Source organism: Salvia miltiorrhiza, chromosome 8 (assembly GCF_028751815.1).
Source record: "Salvia miltiorrhiza cultivar Shanhuang (shh) chromosome 8, IMPLAD_Smil_shh, whole genome shotgun sequence".
In the NCBI taxonomy this organism is placed as follows: Eukaryota; Viridiplantae; Streptophyta; class Magnoliopsida; order Lamiales; family Lamiaceae; genus Salvia; species Salvia miltiorrhiza.
In genome coordinates this window covers 33,541,936-33,561,251 of record NC_080394.1, presented here as the reverse complement: position 1 = coordinate 33,561,251, position 19,316 = coordinate 33,541,936, and the positions used below count along the sequence as shown (strand labels likewise).

At 36.1% G+C, this 19,316-nt stretch overlaps 2 protein-coding genes across 2 annotated transcripts; one reads left to right on the top strand and one right to left on the bottom strand.

The window, feature by feature from the left end:
• Positions 1-1,512: 1,512 nt before the first annotated feature.
• LOC130998364 (uncharacterized) lies at positions 1,513-2,154 on the bottom strand. The gene has a single exon (XM_057923786.1). It carries the CDS (start codon positions 2,152-2,154, stop codon positions 1,513-1,515), a length of 642 nt encoding a protein of 213 aa, XP_057779769.1.
• Positions 2,155-5,413: 3,259 nt separating this feature from the next.
• On the top strand, positions 5,414-6,055 carry LOC130998363 (uncharacterized). The gene has a single exon (XM_057923785.1). The coding sequence runs from the start codon at positions 5,414-5,416 to the stop codon at positions 6,053-6,055; it is 642 nt and encodes a 213-aa protein (XP_057779768.1).
• The last annotated feature ends 13,261 nt before the right edge of the window (positions 6,056-19,316 follow it).

The window sequence follows — 19,316 nt, the reverse complement described above, 5'->3', positions numbered from 1 at the left end:
AAACCTTCCTTCGAAGCATCCATATAAATGATGAAGTTGTCTGATCCATCGGGTATGGTTAATACTGGTGTTGTCGTCAATCTTCCTTTCAACTCCTGAAAACTCTACTCGCACTTATCAGTCCAATTAAACGTAACTCTTTTCCTTGTTAATTGTGTCATCGAACCCGTTATCTTTGAAAATCTCTCGATGAATCTTCTGTAATAACCAGCGAGTCTTAAGAAACTCCTCACCTCACTAGCATTTGTAGGTGTCTTCCAATTATTTATGGCTTCAACCTTAGCTGCGTCTACCTTAATTTCATTAGCAGTCACCACGTGACCAAGAAAAACTACTCGGTCCGGCCAAAATTCACATTACTTAAATTTGGCGTAGAGTTTCTCACCCCTCAATGTTTCCAATATTATCTTAAGATGTTCTTCATGTTGTGCATCATCCCTTGAGTATATCAGGATATCGTCGATGAAAACTATATCGAACTTGTCCAAATATGAGTGATAGACACGATTTATTAGGTCCATGAACATAGCTAGAGCATTGGTTAAACCGAAAGGCATAACTACAAATTCATAATGACCATATCTCGTCCAAAAAGCTGTTTTCGAGATATCATTTCCCTTTATCTTGAGTTGGTGGTAACCCGACCTCAAATTGATTTTTGAAAATACCTTTGCACCTTCTAATTGATCAAATAAATCTTCTATCCTTGGTAGAAGATATTTGTTCTTGATGGTAAGTCGATTAAGCTCACGATAATCGATACACATGCGCATGCTTCCGTCTTTCTTCTTAACAAATAAGACCGGCGCTCCCTAGGGCGATACGCTTGGTCGAATGTACCCTAGGTCCAAAAGCTCTTGTAGTTGTGTTTCCAATTCCTCCAATTCTTTTGGCGCCATCCTATATCGTGCTTTTGAAACAGGTGCTGCTCCAGGTATTAAATCAATCGCAAACTCCACTTGTCTGTCTGGCGGTATTCCAGGTAACTTCTCGGGGAAAATATCAGGGTAATCACGTACAACTGGGACACTTTCGAGAGTAAGCTCTTCATTTTCTTTGCCTACAATGGTTACGAGATAAGCCTCACCAAAGTCTTTGTTCAATATCTTTCTCGCTTTCATTGCAGATATCACCGTAGGCATTCTTACTAACTTTGATCCTCGAAACGAAAATTTTTCCTCTCCCGGCATTTTGAAAGCAACTTCCCTCTCGTGACACTTAATTATCGCAAAGTTTTGACTTAGCCAGTCCATTCCCAAAATTATATTGAAGTCGTGCATCTCTATGAGGTACAAATCGGCTTCAAGCTTTTTACTTCTAAAGTTCAAGAAAATTCTCCGAGCAATCCTATTCGTCTTAATACATTCTTCAGAAGGGACGATTATATTCAAGGCTACGTTTTCTACTTCACAAGTGATATGATTTTGACAAAACTTAGCAGAAATGAATGAGTGCGAAGCTCCAGAATCAAATAGAACAACAGCAGGTGTGCCAGAATGGTTAACATACCAGTCATTGTATCGGTGTCACTTGTTCTGGTTCCTGATGTGCTAAGGCAAATATACGAGCATTCCTTTTCTTTTCTGGCTCCTTACCTTCTCCCAAGTTTTTTTGCCCCCTTGGTGCTTTGTTCTTCTTTTTTGGACAAAAATTTACAGTGTGTCCGGGCTCACGACAGTAAAAGCAGATTCCCTTGCCCAACATACACTTTCCATGATGATTTTTGCCACATTTTTGACATTGTGGTTTTATTCCTGTTGGACCATTACTAGTGCTAACTCCAAACTTTTGTTTCTTGTCCCTGAAGTTCTCCTTACTTTGATTATTGTTCTCCCATCTTCTTTTTACAATAGGGTTTGCAGGTTTTGGTGTCGGGTTACTGACTCCCAGAGCCATTTCAACTTCTTCAGCTCTTTTGACCAACTCGCTGAAGTCTACAATCACATGTGCGGCCATGATTCCTTTGATGTTAGTTCCGAGCCCCCTTTTGAATTGGGCAATCATCATTTCTTCCGTATCAACCAAGTGGGGTGCAAAACGAGCCAGTTCGTTAAATTTCCTCTCATATTCTTCAATGGTCATTCTTTCTTGTTTTAATTCAAAGAACCCAGTTTCTTTCTTTTCCCTGTAGGAGATAGGGAAATACTTATCCATTACTACCTTCTTGAAAAGATCCCAATTCAAGACATTGCGATCTTCCTCCCCAAGTAAGTGATAAAAATGTTTCCACCATTGTCGGGCGTCTTCCATGAGTTGGAAGGTAGCATAGGCTACTTCTGCTCGTCAGTACAATTGATGTGTGTGAAGACTCGTTCGAGTTCCTCTAGTTACTCTTCCGCTGGTAAAGGTCCATCACGCTCATTAAAACGTGGTGGATTGTAGCTTCGAAACCGTTTCACTGCTTGATCAGTTAAGCTTGTTACTGGAACTTAAGTAGGTAGCTTGGTAGCATGTGTTTGTTGTTGAACGAATCCCTGCATAGCACTGATAAATTGACTTATCAAATCTCCTCCATTGGTTGGATGAGTTTAGTCTTCTACTTCATCGAAATTTGTATTTGTGTTTTCGCTATTGTTGGGGCGTCCACGCGTATTTCTCATGGTTCTATATTAGAAACACTATTAGTTTATAGATTTACTCCATAAACATAAATTATGTTTAGTACTTTTTGTCAAGTGCACAATTTGAGGATAATGATAAAGAGAGAACAACTTTATAAGTCTATACATACACACGTAAATGTACCCAAAAAATATTGTACACACACACATATATACATACTAAATACTGAAATAAGTTATGGCCTATTTCCCAGGGTTGCAAAATTAAGGTTAGCCTAAGTCACACATGCTATTACACATAGGATATTATTGCACTTATGGTTCTGCTGGTGGGTTAAAACTATCTTGACCATCTCTTTCGTCTGCAACATCACTAGGTGGCAACCACCCACGAAGACCATCTTGACGTCTTGATAACCACCAGGAATATGCTTCTGCATCAAACCACTCCATCGGATCTTCATCATCATCGGGAATTCTCATTCCTTCTTTTAAATGACTAACAATTTCTTGATAATTTTGCACCATCTCTTAAGCAGTTCTGATTCTTTCATTATAGATGTTTAGTTGTTTAGTGTATAAATCTATCTGTTCCACACAACCAAAAACTTACCCCTCATTTAACTTAATTGTATCAGTAAGAAGACATATCTCTTTTTCATACTTCTTTAACTCGAGTTGGGTTTGCTGCCACTCTTGCCATGCTTTGAGGTATCTGCTACAAAATTCTTGATAATCTATTTTCGGATCTCTATATGAACATATTTCTATCATGTCATTATATACCTTTTCTGCCAGGGGCTTTAGTCGAGTCCTGACAGAGTTCACTATTCTTTCGCAAGCCTCTCAATCGGTTATAAGATAATCATAGCTTAATAGTTCATTTATTTGAAGGGTCAAGTCGTTTATATAGGTATCAAGAGATAGGTGTCCTTGCATCTGAGTCAGATATTCCCAATATTTTCCATCCAGGTAAGCTTTCCAAGTATCCATCCTAATGATAAGAGAAAAATATTATTTTTAAGAAATAATCAAATTCGAAGGTCGTGCTTAAGAGATTGAAATGTTTATATGATTCAAAAGAGTAACATAAAATAGAGGACACGTTTACCTAGAGGTTGGAGTGCGTAGAGGTCGCATAGCTTTGTTACACATAACTTTTAAATTTTCCATACATAATTATTTTTGCAGAGTCTACACCCGAACGAGAGGGATTTCGATAATATGCAGGTATGAGACTTTCTTGTAGACTCTGCAAAAATAATTATGTACGGAAAATTTAAAAGTGATGTGTAACAAAGCCATTCGACCTCTACGCACTCCAACCTCTAGGTAAACGTGTCCTCTATTTTATGTTACTCTTTTGAATCATATAAACATTTCAATCTCTTCAGCACGACCTTCAAATTTGATTATTTCTTAAAAATAATATTTTTCTCTTATCATTAGGATGGATACTTGGAAAGCTTACCTAGATGGAAAATATTGGGAATATCTGACTCAGATGCAAGGACACCTATCTCTTGATACCTATATAAACGACTTGACCCTTCAAATAAATGAACTATTAAGCTATGATTATCTCATAACCGATTGAGAGGCATGCGAAAGAATAGTGAACTCTGTCAGGACTCGACTAAAGCCCCTGGCAGAAAAGGTATATAATGACATGATAGAAATATGTTCATATAGAGATCCGAAAATAGATTATCAAGAATTTTGTAGCAGATACCTCAAAGCATGGCAAGAGTGGCAGCAAACCCAACTCGAGTTAAAGAAGTATGAAAAAGAGATATGTCTTCTTACTGATACAATTAAGTTAAATGAGGGGTATGTTTTTGGTTGTGTGGAACAGATAGATTTATACACTAAACAACTAAACATCTATAATGAAAGAATCAGAACTGCTTAAGAGATGGTGCAAAATTATCAAGAAATTGTTAGTCGTTTAAAAGAATGAATGAGAATTCCCGATGATGATGAAGATCCGATGGAGTGGTTTGATGCAGAAGCATATTCCCGGTGGTCAGCAAGACGTCAAGATGGTCTTCGTGGGTGGTTGCCACCTAGTGATGTTGCAGACGAAAGAGAAGGTCAAGATAGTTTTAACCCACCAGCAGAACCATAAGTGCAATAATATCCTATGTGTAATAGCATGTGTGACTTAGGCTAACCTCAATTTTGCAACCCTGGGGAAATAGGCCATAACTTATTTCAGTATTTAGTATGTATATATGTGTGTGTGTACAATATTTTTTGGGTACATTTACGTGTGTATGTATAGACTTATAAAGTTGTTCTCTCTTTATCATTATCCTCAAATTGTGCACTTGACAAAAAGTACTAAACATAATTTATGTTTATGGAGTAAATCTATAAACTAATAGTGTTTCTAATATAGAACCATGAGAAATACGCGTGGACGCCCCAACAATAGCGAAAACACAAATACAAATTCCGATGAAGTGGAAGACTAAACTCATCCAACCAATGGAGGAGATTTGATAAGTCAATTTATCAGTGCTATTCAGAGATTCGTTCAACAACAAACACATGCTACCACGCTACCTACTCAAGTTCCAGTAACAAGCTTAACTGATCAAGCAGTGAAACGATTTCGAAGCTACAATCCACCACGTTTTAATGAGCGTGATGGACCTTTACCAGCGGAAGAGTAACTAGAGGAACTCGAACGAGTCTTCACACACATCAATTGTACTGACGAGCAAAAAGTAGCCTATGCTACCTTCCAACTCATGGAAGACGCCCGGCAATGGTGGAAACATTTTTATCACCTACTTGGGGAGGAAGATCGCAATGTCTTGAATTGGGATCTTTTCAAGAAGGTAGTAATGGATAAGTATTTCCCTATCTCCTACAGGGAAAAGAAAGAAATTGGGTTCTTTGAATTAAAACAAGAAAGAATGACCATTGAAGAATATGAGAGGAAATTTAACGAACTGGCTCGTTTTGCACCCCACTTGGTTGATACGGAAGAAAATATGATTGCCCAATTCAAAAGGGGGCTCGGAACTAACATCAAAGGAATCATGGCCGCACATGTGATTGTAGACTTCAGCGAGTTGGTCAAAAGAGCTGAAGAAGTTGAAATGGCTCTGGGAGTCAGTAACCCAACACCAAAACCTGCAAACCCTATTGTTAAAAGAAGATGGGAGAACAATAATCAAAGTAAGGAGAACTTCCGGGACAAGAAACAAAAGTTTGGATTTAGCACTAGTACTGGTCCAACAAGAATAAAACCACAATGTCAAAAATGTGGTAAAAATCATCATGGAAAGTGTATGTTGGGCAAGGGAATCTGCTTTTACTGTCGTGAGCCCGGACACACTGTAAATTTTTGTCCAAAAAAGAAGAACAAAGCACCAAGGGGGCAAAAAAACTTGGGAGAAGGTAAGGAGCCAGAAAAGAAAAGGAATGCTCGTATATTTGCCTTAGCACATCAGGAACCAGAACAAGTGACACCGATACAATGACTGGTATGTTAACCATTCTGGCACACCTGCTGTTGTTCTATTTGATTCTGGAGCTTCGCACTCATTCATTTCTGCAATTTTCGTATGTAATTTGGTATGTAATTTTGGGAATGGACTCGCTAAGTCAAAACTTTGCGATAATAAAGTGTCATGAGAGAGAAGTTGCTTTCAAAATGTCGGGAGAGAAAGAATTTTCGTTTCGAGGATCAAAGTTAGGAAGAATGCCTATGGTGATATCTGCAATGAAAGCGATAAAGATATTGAACAAAGACTTTGGCGAGGCTTATCTCGTAACCATTGTAGGCAAAGAAAATGAAGAGCTTACTCTCGAAAGTGTACTAGTTGTATGTGATTACCCTGATATTTTTCCCGAGAAGTTACCTGGAATACCGCCAGACAGACAAGTGGAGTTTGCGATTGATTTAATACCTGGAGCAGCACCTGTTTCAAAAGCACTATATAGAATGGCGCCAAAAGAATTGGAGAAATTAAAAACACAAATACAAGAGCTTTTGGACCTAGGGTTCATTCGACCAAGCGTATCGCCCTGGGGAGCGCCGGTCTTATTTATCAAGAAAAAGACGAAAACATGCGCATGTGTATCGATTATCGTGAGCTTAATCGACTTACCATCAAGAACAAATATCTTCTACCAAGGATAGAAGATTTATTTGACCAATTGAAAGGTGCAAAGGTGTTTTCAAAAATCGATTTGATGTCGGGTTACCACCAACTCAAGATAAAGGGAAATGATATCTCGAAAACAACTTTTCGGACGAGATATGGTCATTATGAATTTGTAGTTATGCCTTTCGGTTTAACCAATGCTCTAGCTATGTTCATGGACCTAATGAATCGTGTATTTCACTCATATTTGGACAAGTTCGTTATAGTTTTCATCAACGATATCTTGATATACTCGAAGGATGATGCACAACATGAAGAACATCTTAAGATCGTCATGAAAACATTGAGGGGTGAGAAACTCTACGCCAAATTTAAGAAATATGAATTTTGACTGGACCGAGTAGTTTTTCTTAATCACGTGGTGACTGCTAATGGAATTGAGGAAGACCCAGCTAAGGTTGAAGCCGTAAATAATTGGAGGACACCTACAAATGCTAGTGAGGTAAGGAGTTTCTTAGGACTCGCTGGTTATTACAGAACATTCATCGAGGGATTTTCATAGATAGCGGGTTCGATGACACAATTAACAAGGAAATGAATTACGTTTAATTGGACTGATAAGTGCGAGCAGAGTTTTCAGGAGTTGAAAGGAAAATTGACGGCAGCACCGGTATTAACCATACCCGATGGATTAGACAACTTTGTCATTTATATGGACGCTTCGAAGCAAAGTTTGAGATGTGTTCTAATGCAAAAAGGGAAAGTTATTGCCTATGCATCAAGACAATTGAAGACACACGAGCATAACAACCCTACACACGATCTATAGCTAGCCGATGTGGTTCATGCGCTAAAAATTTGGAGATATTATTTGTATGGTGGAAAATGTGAAATCTTCACCGATCACAAAATTTTGAAATATTTCTTAACGCAGAAAGAGCTGAACATGAGACAGAGAAGGTGGCTAGAACTCGTGAAGGATTACGATTGCACCATACAGTATCACCTGGGAAAGGCTAATGTGGTGGCAGATGCACTTACCCGAAAGTGCGAAGGACAACTAGCTTCGATGATAACTCCACAGGAGACTCTGATAAAAGAATTTGAAAGAATGAAACTCGAAGTGGTGACTCCAGTTACCTTGGAAGCAATACTCGCAGCACTAGTTGTTAGGCCTACACTGCGAGATCGAATTAAGAAAGCCCAAGAAACCAATGACTTTCTCCAGAAAATGAAGAGTAAGGGGCTTAAAGGTGATAAAATGGGTTTCTCATTAACAAACGACGGGATGCTTACATATGCAAGCAGAATTTGTGTCCCTAAAGACAAGCAGCTGATAAAGGAGATTTTGGATGAGGCACACTGCACGACCTATGCAGCACATCATGGAAGCACTAAAATGTACCATGATCTTCGCGAGATATTTTGGTGGAGAAGCATGAAGAGAACAATAGATGAATATGTTGGAAAATGTATGATGTGTCAACAAGTAAAGGCCGAACATCAAAGACCATCTGGATTACTAAATCCATTGGAGATACCTGAATGGAAATGGAAACACATTACGATGAATTTCGTGGTTAGACTTCCAAGGACAACACGCGGTCATGATGCCATTTGGGTCGTCGTAGATCGACTTACTAAATCAACACATTTCCTTCCTGTAAAGATGACATACTCAATGGACCAATTGGCGAGACTGTATGTTCAGGAAATGGTGAGACTACATGGAGTGCCAGTATCCATTGTCTCTGATCCAGATCCAAGATTTACATCCAGATTTTGGAAAAGCCTACATGCAGCTATGGGAACAAAGCTCAACTTTTCAACAGCTTATCATCCTCAAACAGACGGGCAATCTGAAAAAACTATCCAAATTTTGACGGATATGTTACGAACTTGTATCATGGATGTGGGAGGAAATTGGGAAACTCATCTACCATTGATTGAGTTCGCATATAATAACAATTTTCAGACGACTTTTGGCATGGCTCCATACGAAGCATTGTATGGGAGAAAATGTAGATCGCCATTATATTGGACTGAAGTGGCGAACGAAAATTGTTGGGTCCGAAAATTATCGAGAAAGCCATTGAGATAATTGAAAGGATAATGGAGAGAATTAAAATGGCTTAAGATCGTCAAAAATATTATGCCAACCAGAGAAGAAAAGATTTACATTTTGAAGTGGGTAAAAAAGTATTCCTTAAAGTGGCACCTATGAAGGGAGTCCTGCGATTTGGAAAGAAAGGGAAGTTGAGACCCTGATTTATTGGACCATTTGAAATCTTGGAACGAGTGAGAGACGTCGTCTATTGCTTAGCTTTAACACCCGAGCTATCTGCGGTACATAACGTATTCCAAATCTCAATGTTACGAAAGTACTAGCATGACCCCAATCACATTGTTCATCATGAACATCTCCAAATCAACAAGGACCTCACGTGCGAAGAAGAGTCAAGTGTCATACTAGATCGAAAGGTAAACGTCTTGCGAGGTAAAGAAATACCCTTAGTTAAAATTTAGTGGATTAGGCACGGACCCGATGAAGCTACATGGGAACGCGATGAAGAAATACTAGCTCGTTATCCTCATTTAGAGCATCCGCAATGGGCTTACTTGATAGCCTACTTGATAGTGGGGGACCATATTGAGTAAGTAGTGCTGCATTGGGGTTACTTGATAGCCTACTTGATTTTTTTAGTTTTTAAAGAGGAAAAGATGATTAAAAAAAATTAGATCGCTCGTGTATATCCGAAGGCTCGAGTAAGGCCCCCCCGCAACGCCCTACTCGAGTGCAACGCTCTACCTGAGTAAGCGCTCGAGTAGGAGCGTTGTAGATGCTCTTAGAATCAAGTAAGTTTAATTTCGAGGACGAAATTTCTTTTAGAGGGTAAGGTTGTGACAGCTCGAAATCAAATTATTTATTTTACGAAATTTATAAATTTATATAAATATTTCATATATATATATATATATATTTGTAAAATTAAATTTTTATTTCAATGCAATATAAAATTAAATCTTTATTTCAATGTCATTCTTCTATTTAGAGTACAACTTGGTTAGTCAAAAGCTCAATAAATAATATATATATATATATATATATATATATATATATATATATATATATATATAGGGGAGGGCTAGAATAAAAACACTCTTAAGTGTATAAAATATAAATGATTTTCAGCCCTTAGATCATCAAGATCTACGGTTGATTCGTAACCCTGTTGGATGAATTCGTGGTCCTGAGTTCGAATCTCAAAGGTAACAAAATTTATTTTTCGCAATTCGTAACTCTATTGGATGAATTCGTAACCCTGTTGAATAAAATTCGTACATTAAAAAATGTTTATATTTATATTTTAAGAAGTGTTTTCACTGTAGCCCTCCCCATATATATATATCATTCCGCATGCATGGCTTTCCAAAATAAATATAGTATATATTTGCAAGGCTATTAAATAAGCCTATGGCTACGTATCCAACATGCAGCTTGCCTACAATTTAGGGTAGCTACGTGGAAAAATATTAGGCATATTCAGTAGCTTAGCTACGTGGTCTTAGTAACTCAGCAAACTTATGTTGAAGCCATGGGTATAAATAGACCAATTAGGATTCTTTTAGCATCAACCAAAACAAACGGATCACTAGTATAAGAATATACCCTTCATCGTTTCTTCATAAGACCTTGAGGCAGGACGACTAAGACATAGATTTTGACTTGAATTTTTAAAATTGAGGTGTGAGATTTATTTGATTCATGTCAGGGATATATTTAATTCATATATACCATGAATCTTAATTATTGTTCATTTTAATATTATGCTGGCTATATGTGTTTATAAATGAAGTATCGCTAGGGGCCCATTAAATGGGTCCAGGATGTCACAATCCTTGGTATGTCACAATACGATTTGATGTTAAATTTAGGTTGCAACCTTTGTCGCCAGGGACTCGCTAAATGGGTCCAGGACATTAATAGTCCTTGGTATGCCACCGTGCAACTTGATGTTATGAATGTTATGGCCATATGTGTGTCGTCATTTTATTAACATGGACAATTATTGCATGATGTTCCACACTGGGTATACTTATATGCTCATCTCATATTTTTATCGTTTCAGGTAAATAAGGCGTTGGAGAGTCGAATGGGCATGTCAAGGAAAAACTTTTGCATCTAGTTAAAATATATATAATGTTTTTGTGTTACGTAAATTTTGAGTTTAAAAACTACTCCTAAATTATGTAAAAATTGGTGTTGTCTTGACTTCTTAAAATCGTGTAGATAGGAACTTTAGTTTTGTTTAAATATTTATGCAAATACTTTATCTCTTATAAACTATTATTATTATTATTATTAAAAAAATTATTATCACACTATTATTATTATCTCCAAGGACTATTAATGTCATGGACCCTATTTACGAGCCTCTGGCGATAATAGTTGCAACTATAATATCAATATGTAATCGCATTGTGGCAATTCAATGACCTTTCGTCCTGAACCCTATTTATTGGCCCTTAGCGATACATAATAACCTCAAATCGCATTGTGGCATACCAAGGACTATGACGTTCTGGACCAATTATGCTGACCCCTAGCGATAAATGTAATTCATAATATATATGGTAAACACATAATATTAAAATAGACAATAAATAAATATGGTATGTATTTAAATAAATCTCGCACCTGAAACTTGAGCTTGAAAATTGACTCGAACAATTCAAAATAAAAACCACAAATGAAATCGAAACTACTGTATTTGCGGCAAATGTTTGTGCGTCGTTGGGATTCAAATAAACGTGCATAGGTGCATATAATATATAGTGAAAAATATAGGTTTGCTTACTCATGTTTATAGGCTTGGTTTCTAGCTTTACAGGTTTGCTTTCAAATTCGTAAAATGTTTACACGTACACCTTCTTTTAGTATTTTAAAATAGCTAGGTATTATCCTTTTATTGGACACATATGCATACTTATATATCTGTTATACGCATATATATACATATAAATAAATATTCCTACTATTCTATATATGAAAATAAAATTAGCTCTTCCTTCTCAAAAAAAATAAATTAAAATTAGCTCTTTAGGTAAAAATAAATGAATAAATAAAGTATTCTTTATAAAATTCAAAAGCAAATTTTCCAGTTAGGGCATAATTACATCAATTGCAGATTAATACAAAATAAATATTTTTTAAACTTCACAGCCTGAATATTAAAGATATGCTATTAAATATTTTTAAAGAAAATAAATGGTTTTGGGCTATGACAAATCTACCCACTTAAAAAAAAATTCGTCCTCGAAATTTAATAAATCATGGTTACATTAAATTTTGACATAATAATCCCAAAGATCACAATAAAATCAACATATTTCGTTCATAAAGAGTTTTTACTCATCCCCTTGAAAAATTTTTGAAAATACATTTACCTTGAAGTTGGAACGTGTAGTGGTCGAATGACTTTATTACACATGACTTTTAAAATTTTATGTAAAATATTTTGCAGAGTCTACAGGAAAGTAGACCTGTTCAGATACCACATTTAACAGCCCGGTTCTAGACTTGACGGTTGTCCTCACAGACCAACACGAGTCCTTTCTAGCGTGTTTTGTCCTCACTCGCACGCTCCCCAAGAAACTTCCCAGGGGGTCACCCATCCCTAGTCTTATTTTACGTTCAAATCTCACAAATAATAACAATAATAATAATATATAATATATAATATATAATAATAATGTTAGGAATATAATAATAAGATAATAATAATAATAATAATAATAATAATAATAATAATAATAATAATAATAATAATAATAATAATAATAATAATAATCATATAATAATCATACTAATAATAATAGTAATAATTTATAATACTACTACTAATAATAATAATAATAATTTATGAGAGATAAAGTATTTGCATAAATATTTAAACAAAATTAAAGTTCCTATCTACACGATTTTAAGAAGTCAAGACAACACCAATTTTTATATAATTTAGGAATAGTTTTTAAACTCAAAATTTAAGTAACACAAAAACATTATATATATTTTAACTAGATGCAAAAAAATTCTCCTTGACATGCCCATTCGACTCTCCAACGCCTCCAACATTATTTACCTGAAATGATAAAATATGGGATGAGCCTATAAGTATACCCAGTGTGGGACGCCATGTAATAATTGTCCATGTTAATAAAATGGCGACACACATATGGCCATAACATTCATAACATCAAGTCGCACGGTGGTATACCAAGGACTATTAATGTCCTAGACCCATTAAGCGAGTCACTGGCGAAAAAGGTTGCAAACTAAATTTAACATCAAATCGCATTGTGACATACCAAGGATTGCGACATCCTGGACCCATTTAGCGGGTCCCTAGTGATACCTCATTTATGAACATATATAGTCAGCATAATATTAAAATGGACAATAATTAAAATTCATGGCATGAATTAAATATATTCCTGACATATAAATCAAATAAATCCCACACTTCAACTTTGAGAATCCAAATCAAAATCTATGTCTTGATCGTCCTACCTCAGGTCTTATTAAGAAAATGGTGAAGGACGTATTCTTATACTCCCTCCGTCCCGCCCAAGATGCTACATATTCCTTTTCGGACCGTCTCAACGAAGATGCTACATTTCTATATTTGGCAAAAATAAGGAATTTTAAACACTTAATTAACACTAATTAAATATTTCTTTATTACCTTATCTCTCCTACTTTATCACTTTATTACCTTCTCTTTCTTACTTTATCACTTTATTACTTTCTCTCTCCTACTTTATCACTTTATTATTACATACTTAAAACATTAATCTACAACTCCTTAAATCCCGTGCCGAAAAGCAAAAGTAGCGTCTTGGCCGGGACGGAGGGAGTAATACACATAATTTGTAGGTATAGGTTTGTTGAATCATTCACTAAAAAGATACGTGGAATTGGTTATTAAGTGTCTAATTCTTTCACCTGAGTGCATAACAATCTGCCACGTATAGCCTAAATTATAGCTATGCTTAGTTGTTTAATTTGCATGCAAGTTGGCTACGTAGCTACACTTTACTTATTAGCCATATATATATATATATATATATATATATATATATATATATATAATAGTCTCATGCATATGTATGAATAATTTATGAAATAAGTAGTAAACGTATAAGTTAAAAAGTAAACATGCAATATATATATATATATATATATAGGGTGCGATTATAGTGAGAACCACAATTATCGTGAGAACATAAGAACCAATAAAATTAATGCATCTGCTATACAAATTAATGCATCCGCTATTAAATTTAATGCATCCGAAAAAAATAAATTTTTTGCTCCCTTCAGGATTCGAACCCAGCACCTGCATCCATCCATCAAGATGATGCATCCACCGTAGATCTTGATGATCGAATGGCTTAAAATAGTTCTCCGTTCTTATTTTATTAGTGGTTCTTATTTGAACCTCTCCCTATATATATATATATATATATATATATATGCTAAAGTTCAATGAAGAAGGCCTAAATGTAAGAAAGAAGAGAGAAGTAATCTAATCCGTTGATCTTATCTAATCTAACGGACATGATTTATTCACGCCATGTTCAACGGATTTTTTCGTTGAACATATGGGGGGTCGAAACCCAGAACCCCCAAAAATATTGTATATGTTCACGAATGTTCAACGAAAAAATCTGTTGAACATGGCGTGAATAAATCATGTCCGTTAGATTAGATAAGATCAACGGATGAGATTACTTCTCTCTTCTTTCTTACATTTAGGCCTTTTTCATTGAACCTAACCCTATATATATATATATATATATATATATATATATATATATATATATATATATATAGGAAGAGGTTCTAATAAAAACCTCTGTTAAAATGAGAACTAGGAACCTAATCTTGACCTTTTAAATATTAGATCTAATGGTTAGGATTTAGTCAACAAAAGAAACTGTGCATCTATTATATTTTACTGTGCACTTAAAAAATATGCAATTGAAATCAACAATGCGAAATACTCAAGCAAATCGAAATTGTGCATCTATGCAATTGAAACTGTGCATCTATGCAATCGAAATTGTGCATCTGTAGTTTAATCTCAGCGCTCTATTTTATTTAAATCAATAGCTTTAAATTGGTTCCTAGTTTTCATCTTAAGAGGGGTTTTTATATTAACCCTACCCTATATATATATATATAGTATTAGTTACGTGTTACGTGTATATACATTTAATATATACACTTTAGTTTTCAACTAGGCAGATATATAAATATATATAATATTATTTATATATATATATATATATATTAAGTTATTCAAAATTATTCAATTACTTATAATAAAAATTTATTTGTAAAACTAATTCTTTATTTCAAATGTCATTTTTCTATTTAGGGTACGACTTGGTTAGTCAAAAGCTCAATAAATAATACTCTGTCCCCAAAATAAGTTTCTTTTTGGGGACGGCACGAATTTTAAGGAAAATGGTAAAGTGTATTGATAGTGGAGAAAAATATGTTATAATTAGTATTGGGAGTGGTGAAAAAGTGAAAAGTAAGAATAAATAAAGTATTATTAATGGTGGGGTAGTTGTCCAAAAATAGAAAGAAAGAAAGAGAAACTTATTTGGGGGATGTCCCAAAATGGAAAAAAATGAACTTATTTCAGGGACGGAGGGAGTTTATATATATATATATATATGAAATATATATATATATTTATAAATATTGTAAAATAAATAATTATTTTATTTCGGGCTGTCACAGTTAAACTCCATTGTTCCACGAATTCTAATTGAAATCATGCATGTATTTTTATGTATACTATTTATTACTCTCTTTGTCACACTTTTATTGTAGTGTGTTATAAGTGGAATTAAAAATCACACTTTTATTATAGTTTTAAATTGATTAATTTGATTGAGTGGTGGGTCAAAATAGCAAATATTAACAACAACAACAAAAACGTAATGTTGAGGATTATAATTAAGTAGGTTGTGTGGGAGGAATAATGGTTTCATTTTTATTGTAGTTTTAAATTGATTAATTTGGTTGAGAGGTGAGTCGAATTATGACAATATTGATGAATAAAGAGCAATATTGAATGTTATAATTAGTGGAGTATACTTTAATAAAGAATGAAATACAAATAAATATATTTTTTGTGGGCGGATCAAAATGCAAAATGGGTATGTTCTTTTTGATAGACGAAATGAGTATTAATATCTAAATATTTGAGTTTATTGAGACAGATAATCAAATTATATAACAACTTATATTTATAAGTTCAAATGAGTTCGGGGAACCAACGAGATTATTAAGCGGGCTTGAGATGAATGTGTAATTAACGAGTACTTATACTATGTATTATTGATGCTTACATTATACTCGCGCCGTCCACAAAAAATATGCATATTTTGCCATTTCGATCCATCCACCAAAAATATGTCTAATCATTTTTTAAAGGGAAATTTGCGTGTAAATACACCAACTATGGAAAAATTCCATTTTTAACCCCAACTTAGGAAAATCCAATAAAATACATGAACTTAGAGTTCTGTCCATTTTTGACACGCCCGCTTTTCTTTAATTAGAATTTTGCCCCTCTTATTAACCAAAATAACACAAAACCCCAAAAATGTTTCTTTTCAATGCAATACAATCCTTATGAGCTTCAAAAATTATATTGTATGAAAACAAATTATCAGGCCCAACATGCTTCCGTAACACTTCAAAATAAATCTTAAATTAAACCAACATTATACCTTTGTCGACTGGTCTTCTTCAGGAGTCGGTCTTGTTGCGTTTTACGGCTCGTCTGCCCACTTGGCACGCACCAACCACGCACTCGCAAATGATGGTTGCAACCCTTCCCCTTCACTAAGTGTCGACTAAATAATATGTTGGAAAAATAAAGAAAATATTTTTACTCAACCCGGAATAGTTGGACAAAATCAAGCGTTTATAGAGGAATTATATAATAATTAATTTATTTCATAAAACTCTTCCCAAGGGAGGAGACAACTTGTTTTAGCTACTCATAGTAGCCAATACTTGTGTACATAAAAATAAAAAAAAAGGAAATAAAACTTAAAAGAAAACAATTTAAAACTGAAAAAAAACAAAGATAATTTCTAGAGAGATGATTGTGGTGTGTGAAAATGTTGTGAATTTTCGGATGTCGTTCTTCTCTCCAGCTCTTGTGATTTTATAGAGGTCTGATACCCTCTATTATTGCTTGGTGGTTGGCCTTGGATGCAATCTTCGTGGCCAGCTTGCTTGAAATTGACAGCCACCTTCTTTTGTTGGCCATTATTGCCGACACCTGTTGGTGTTGTCACATGTGCTGGGCCCTTGCTCTATCACTTTGTGATAATGCTGGTAGGGGCCGGCTGCTTTCTTTCCACTCGCATTTGTCTTAGAGTGCTGAGTGGTCTTCCTGTCATTCCACCCACTTTTGTCGTTTTTGTGGGTGCGATCCTTGCTGTGAATCACATGATTCACTTTGCTTTGTCGGCCACCTTACTTTTTTGGTGCCCGAGGGGTCCTCCCCTTTGGAGTCTGATGCTTGTCGTGTTCATCAGACCGGAACCTCCTTCTGTCAGGTTTCGGGAAGAAACCTTTGCCGAATTCTGGTTCCTTCTGCGACGAACATTGATCGCAGATTTTCTCGATCCACTGGCCCGAATGTGCCATGTTGCAGAATTTGCGACGAGTCTCTTTGCTCCCCGCCATCTTGTTGTCCCAAATTGTTTGCCGTTTTTTCTCGAAAGATTTTTCGGCAAACTCGGTTGTTGTTCCTGTCATTGTGTTAACCAGGAACGTTCCCAGATCTGAACTCTGAAAGAATTTAAACCTGGACTTCATTTTGTCCATCTCTGTGAGACAGACCCAAAGACCCCATGCTCGTCTCGTGGAGATTTGATCCTCCGTAAATGTTGAGGCGATTGGGACTTGAAAATCAGGAACTTTGATCCGGTTCAAGGCTCCTGTATCTGGTCTCCGAAGCTTGATGAAATGAAGAGCTTCATAGACCCCTTTTCCGACGGGTTCTGGAGCTGCACTAAAGAAGTATAGTTCCAGAACATCTCCCCGTTTAAGGGACTCGTTGTTCTCCCAGGCTTCAAACACCGTTCTCTGGATCCACTTGGGTAGACCCTTGATTTCGTTGAAGGCTGGAGCAGTGGTATAAACTGAGGCCAAAGCCCCAAACTCATACCATTCCTTGATGTGATTTGGATTGGCTCCCGGAGTTGTCCAAATCCTAGGGTATCTCCCTGCAACATCAACCCGGCAATTTCCCGGATTAATGCCCTTTCTCGTGATGAGTTTCTCCCACCTGTCTTGGTACATCTGCCAGGAAGGAGAAATATCAATAAAATTAGTATCAACCTTAACTTGGCCTGTCATGGGCCTAAGATTGATCTCTTCATCTTTTACCCCAGATGCGGAGGGTTGACATGTTGATTCAGGGTGTGACCCCTTAACAACATCTTTTCCTCGAGCGTCCGGCTGTAAAGCCATTCTCTCAGGACTTGTGCTAGGGGTACTTGAATCCCCTGCTACAGGTAATCCGCCCTGTACGGAAAGCATTGCTTTAGCCCGGTTTTCACGGACAACGCGCAAGAGCGGCTTGTTGAGTACTTCCTGAAGATTGAACATCTTCATGAAGCAATTATCGATTTGGTTGGATACTTGGGCTTCGTCAGCCGCTTGTATCTTTCCAGCTTGTTTAGTGTGTAGTACACACTTCTGCCATTCTTGTTGTAGCAGCTCTAGACTTGCAAAGAGCTGCCCCTGTATTGCCTCGATGGCCTCCACTTCAGGGAGCTCCATCCCTTGTAAGGAAATCTGCAAGAACATTCTGATCAGATTTCAAAACGACAATATCATAATCATAATATTGGCATTCTGCTTGCCATCTAATTAATCTAGCCCTTTCAGGTTTAGATTCAAACTTTTTTGTTAAGAAAGCTTTAACGTTAGTGTTATCAACTTTCAAAACGAATTTTTTAGCAAGTAAGAAGAGCGGCCATTTTTTAAACGCCTTCCGCACTGCAAAGAATTCTTTCTCGTTGATGTGCCATCGCACAGCCTCGTCGTCGGAGAAAAGACCACTACAGTATCTGCAAGGTTCTTCTCCATACGGGGTGATCTTTGTGAGTACTGCTGCCCACCAGAAATCACTCGCGTCCGTGTAGAGGACCAAATCATCCTTGTCTTGTGGTATTGAAAGCTTTGGGAGATTCTTACAAATCTCTTTCAACTTCTTCATACCCACTCGATGTTCTTCCTTCCAGATGAATGGAACATCTTTCTTTAGTAATGGACTAAAGATTTTCCTGTACTCTGCAAGATTTTTAATGAACATTCCTGCAAAGTTAACAACTCCGAGAAAGCTTTGGAGCTGCTTCTTTTCCTTGAGATCTTCTGGAAAATTCTGGACTTTTTCCACAATGTGATCTTGTAGAATGATTCCAGATTCATCGATCTCGATTCCCAGAAACTCCATCTTCTGGGTGGCTATGACTGCCTTCTTTTCTGACAGCACCAGTCCTTCTTGTTGGCAAACATCCGCAAAGATCT

Excerpts from the sequence above, each read along its gene's own strand:
- LOC130998364 (XM_057923786.1), bottom strand. The coding sequence starts at position 2,154 with ATGGATAAGTATTTCCCTATCTCCTACAGGGAAAAGAAAGAAACTGGG.
- LOC130998363 (XM_057923785.1), top strand. The coding sequence starts at position 5,414 with ATGGATAAGTATTTCCCTATCTCCTACAGGGAAAAGAAAGAAATTGGG.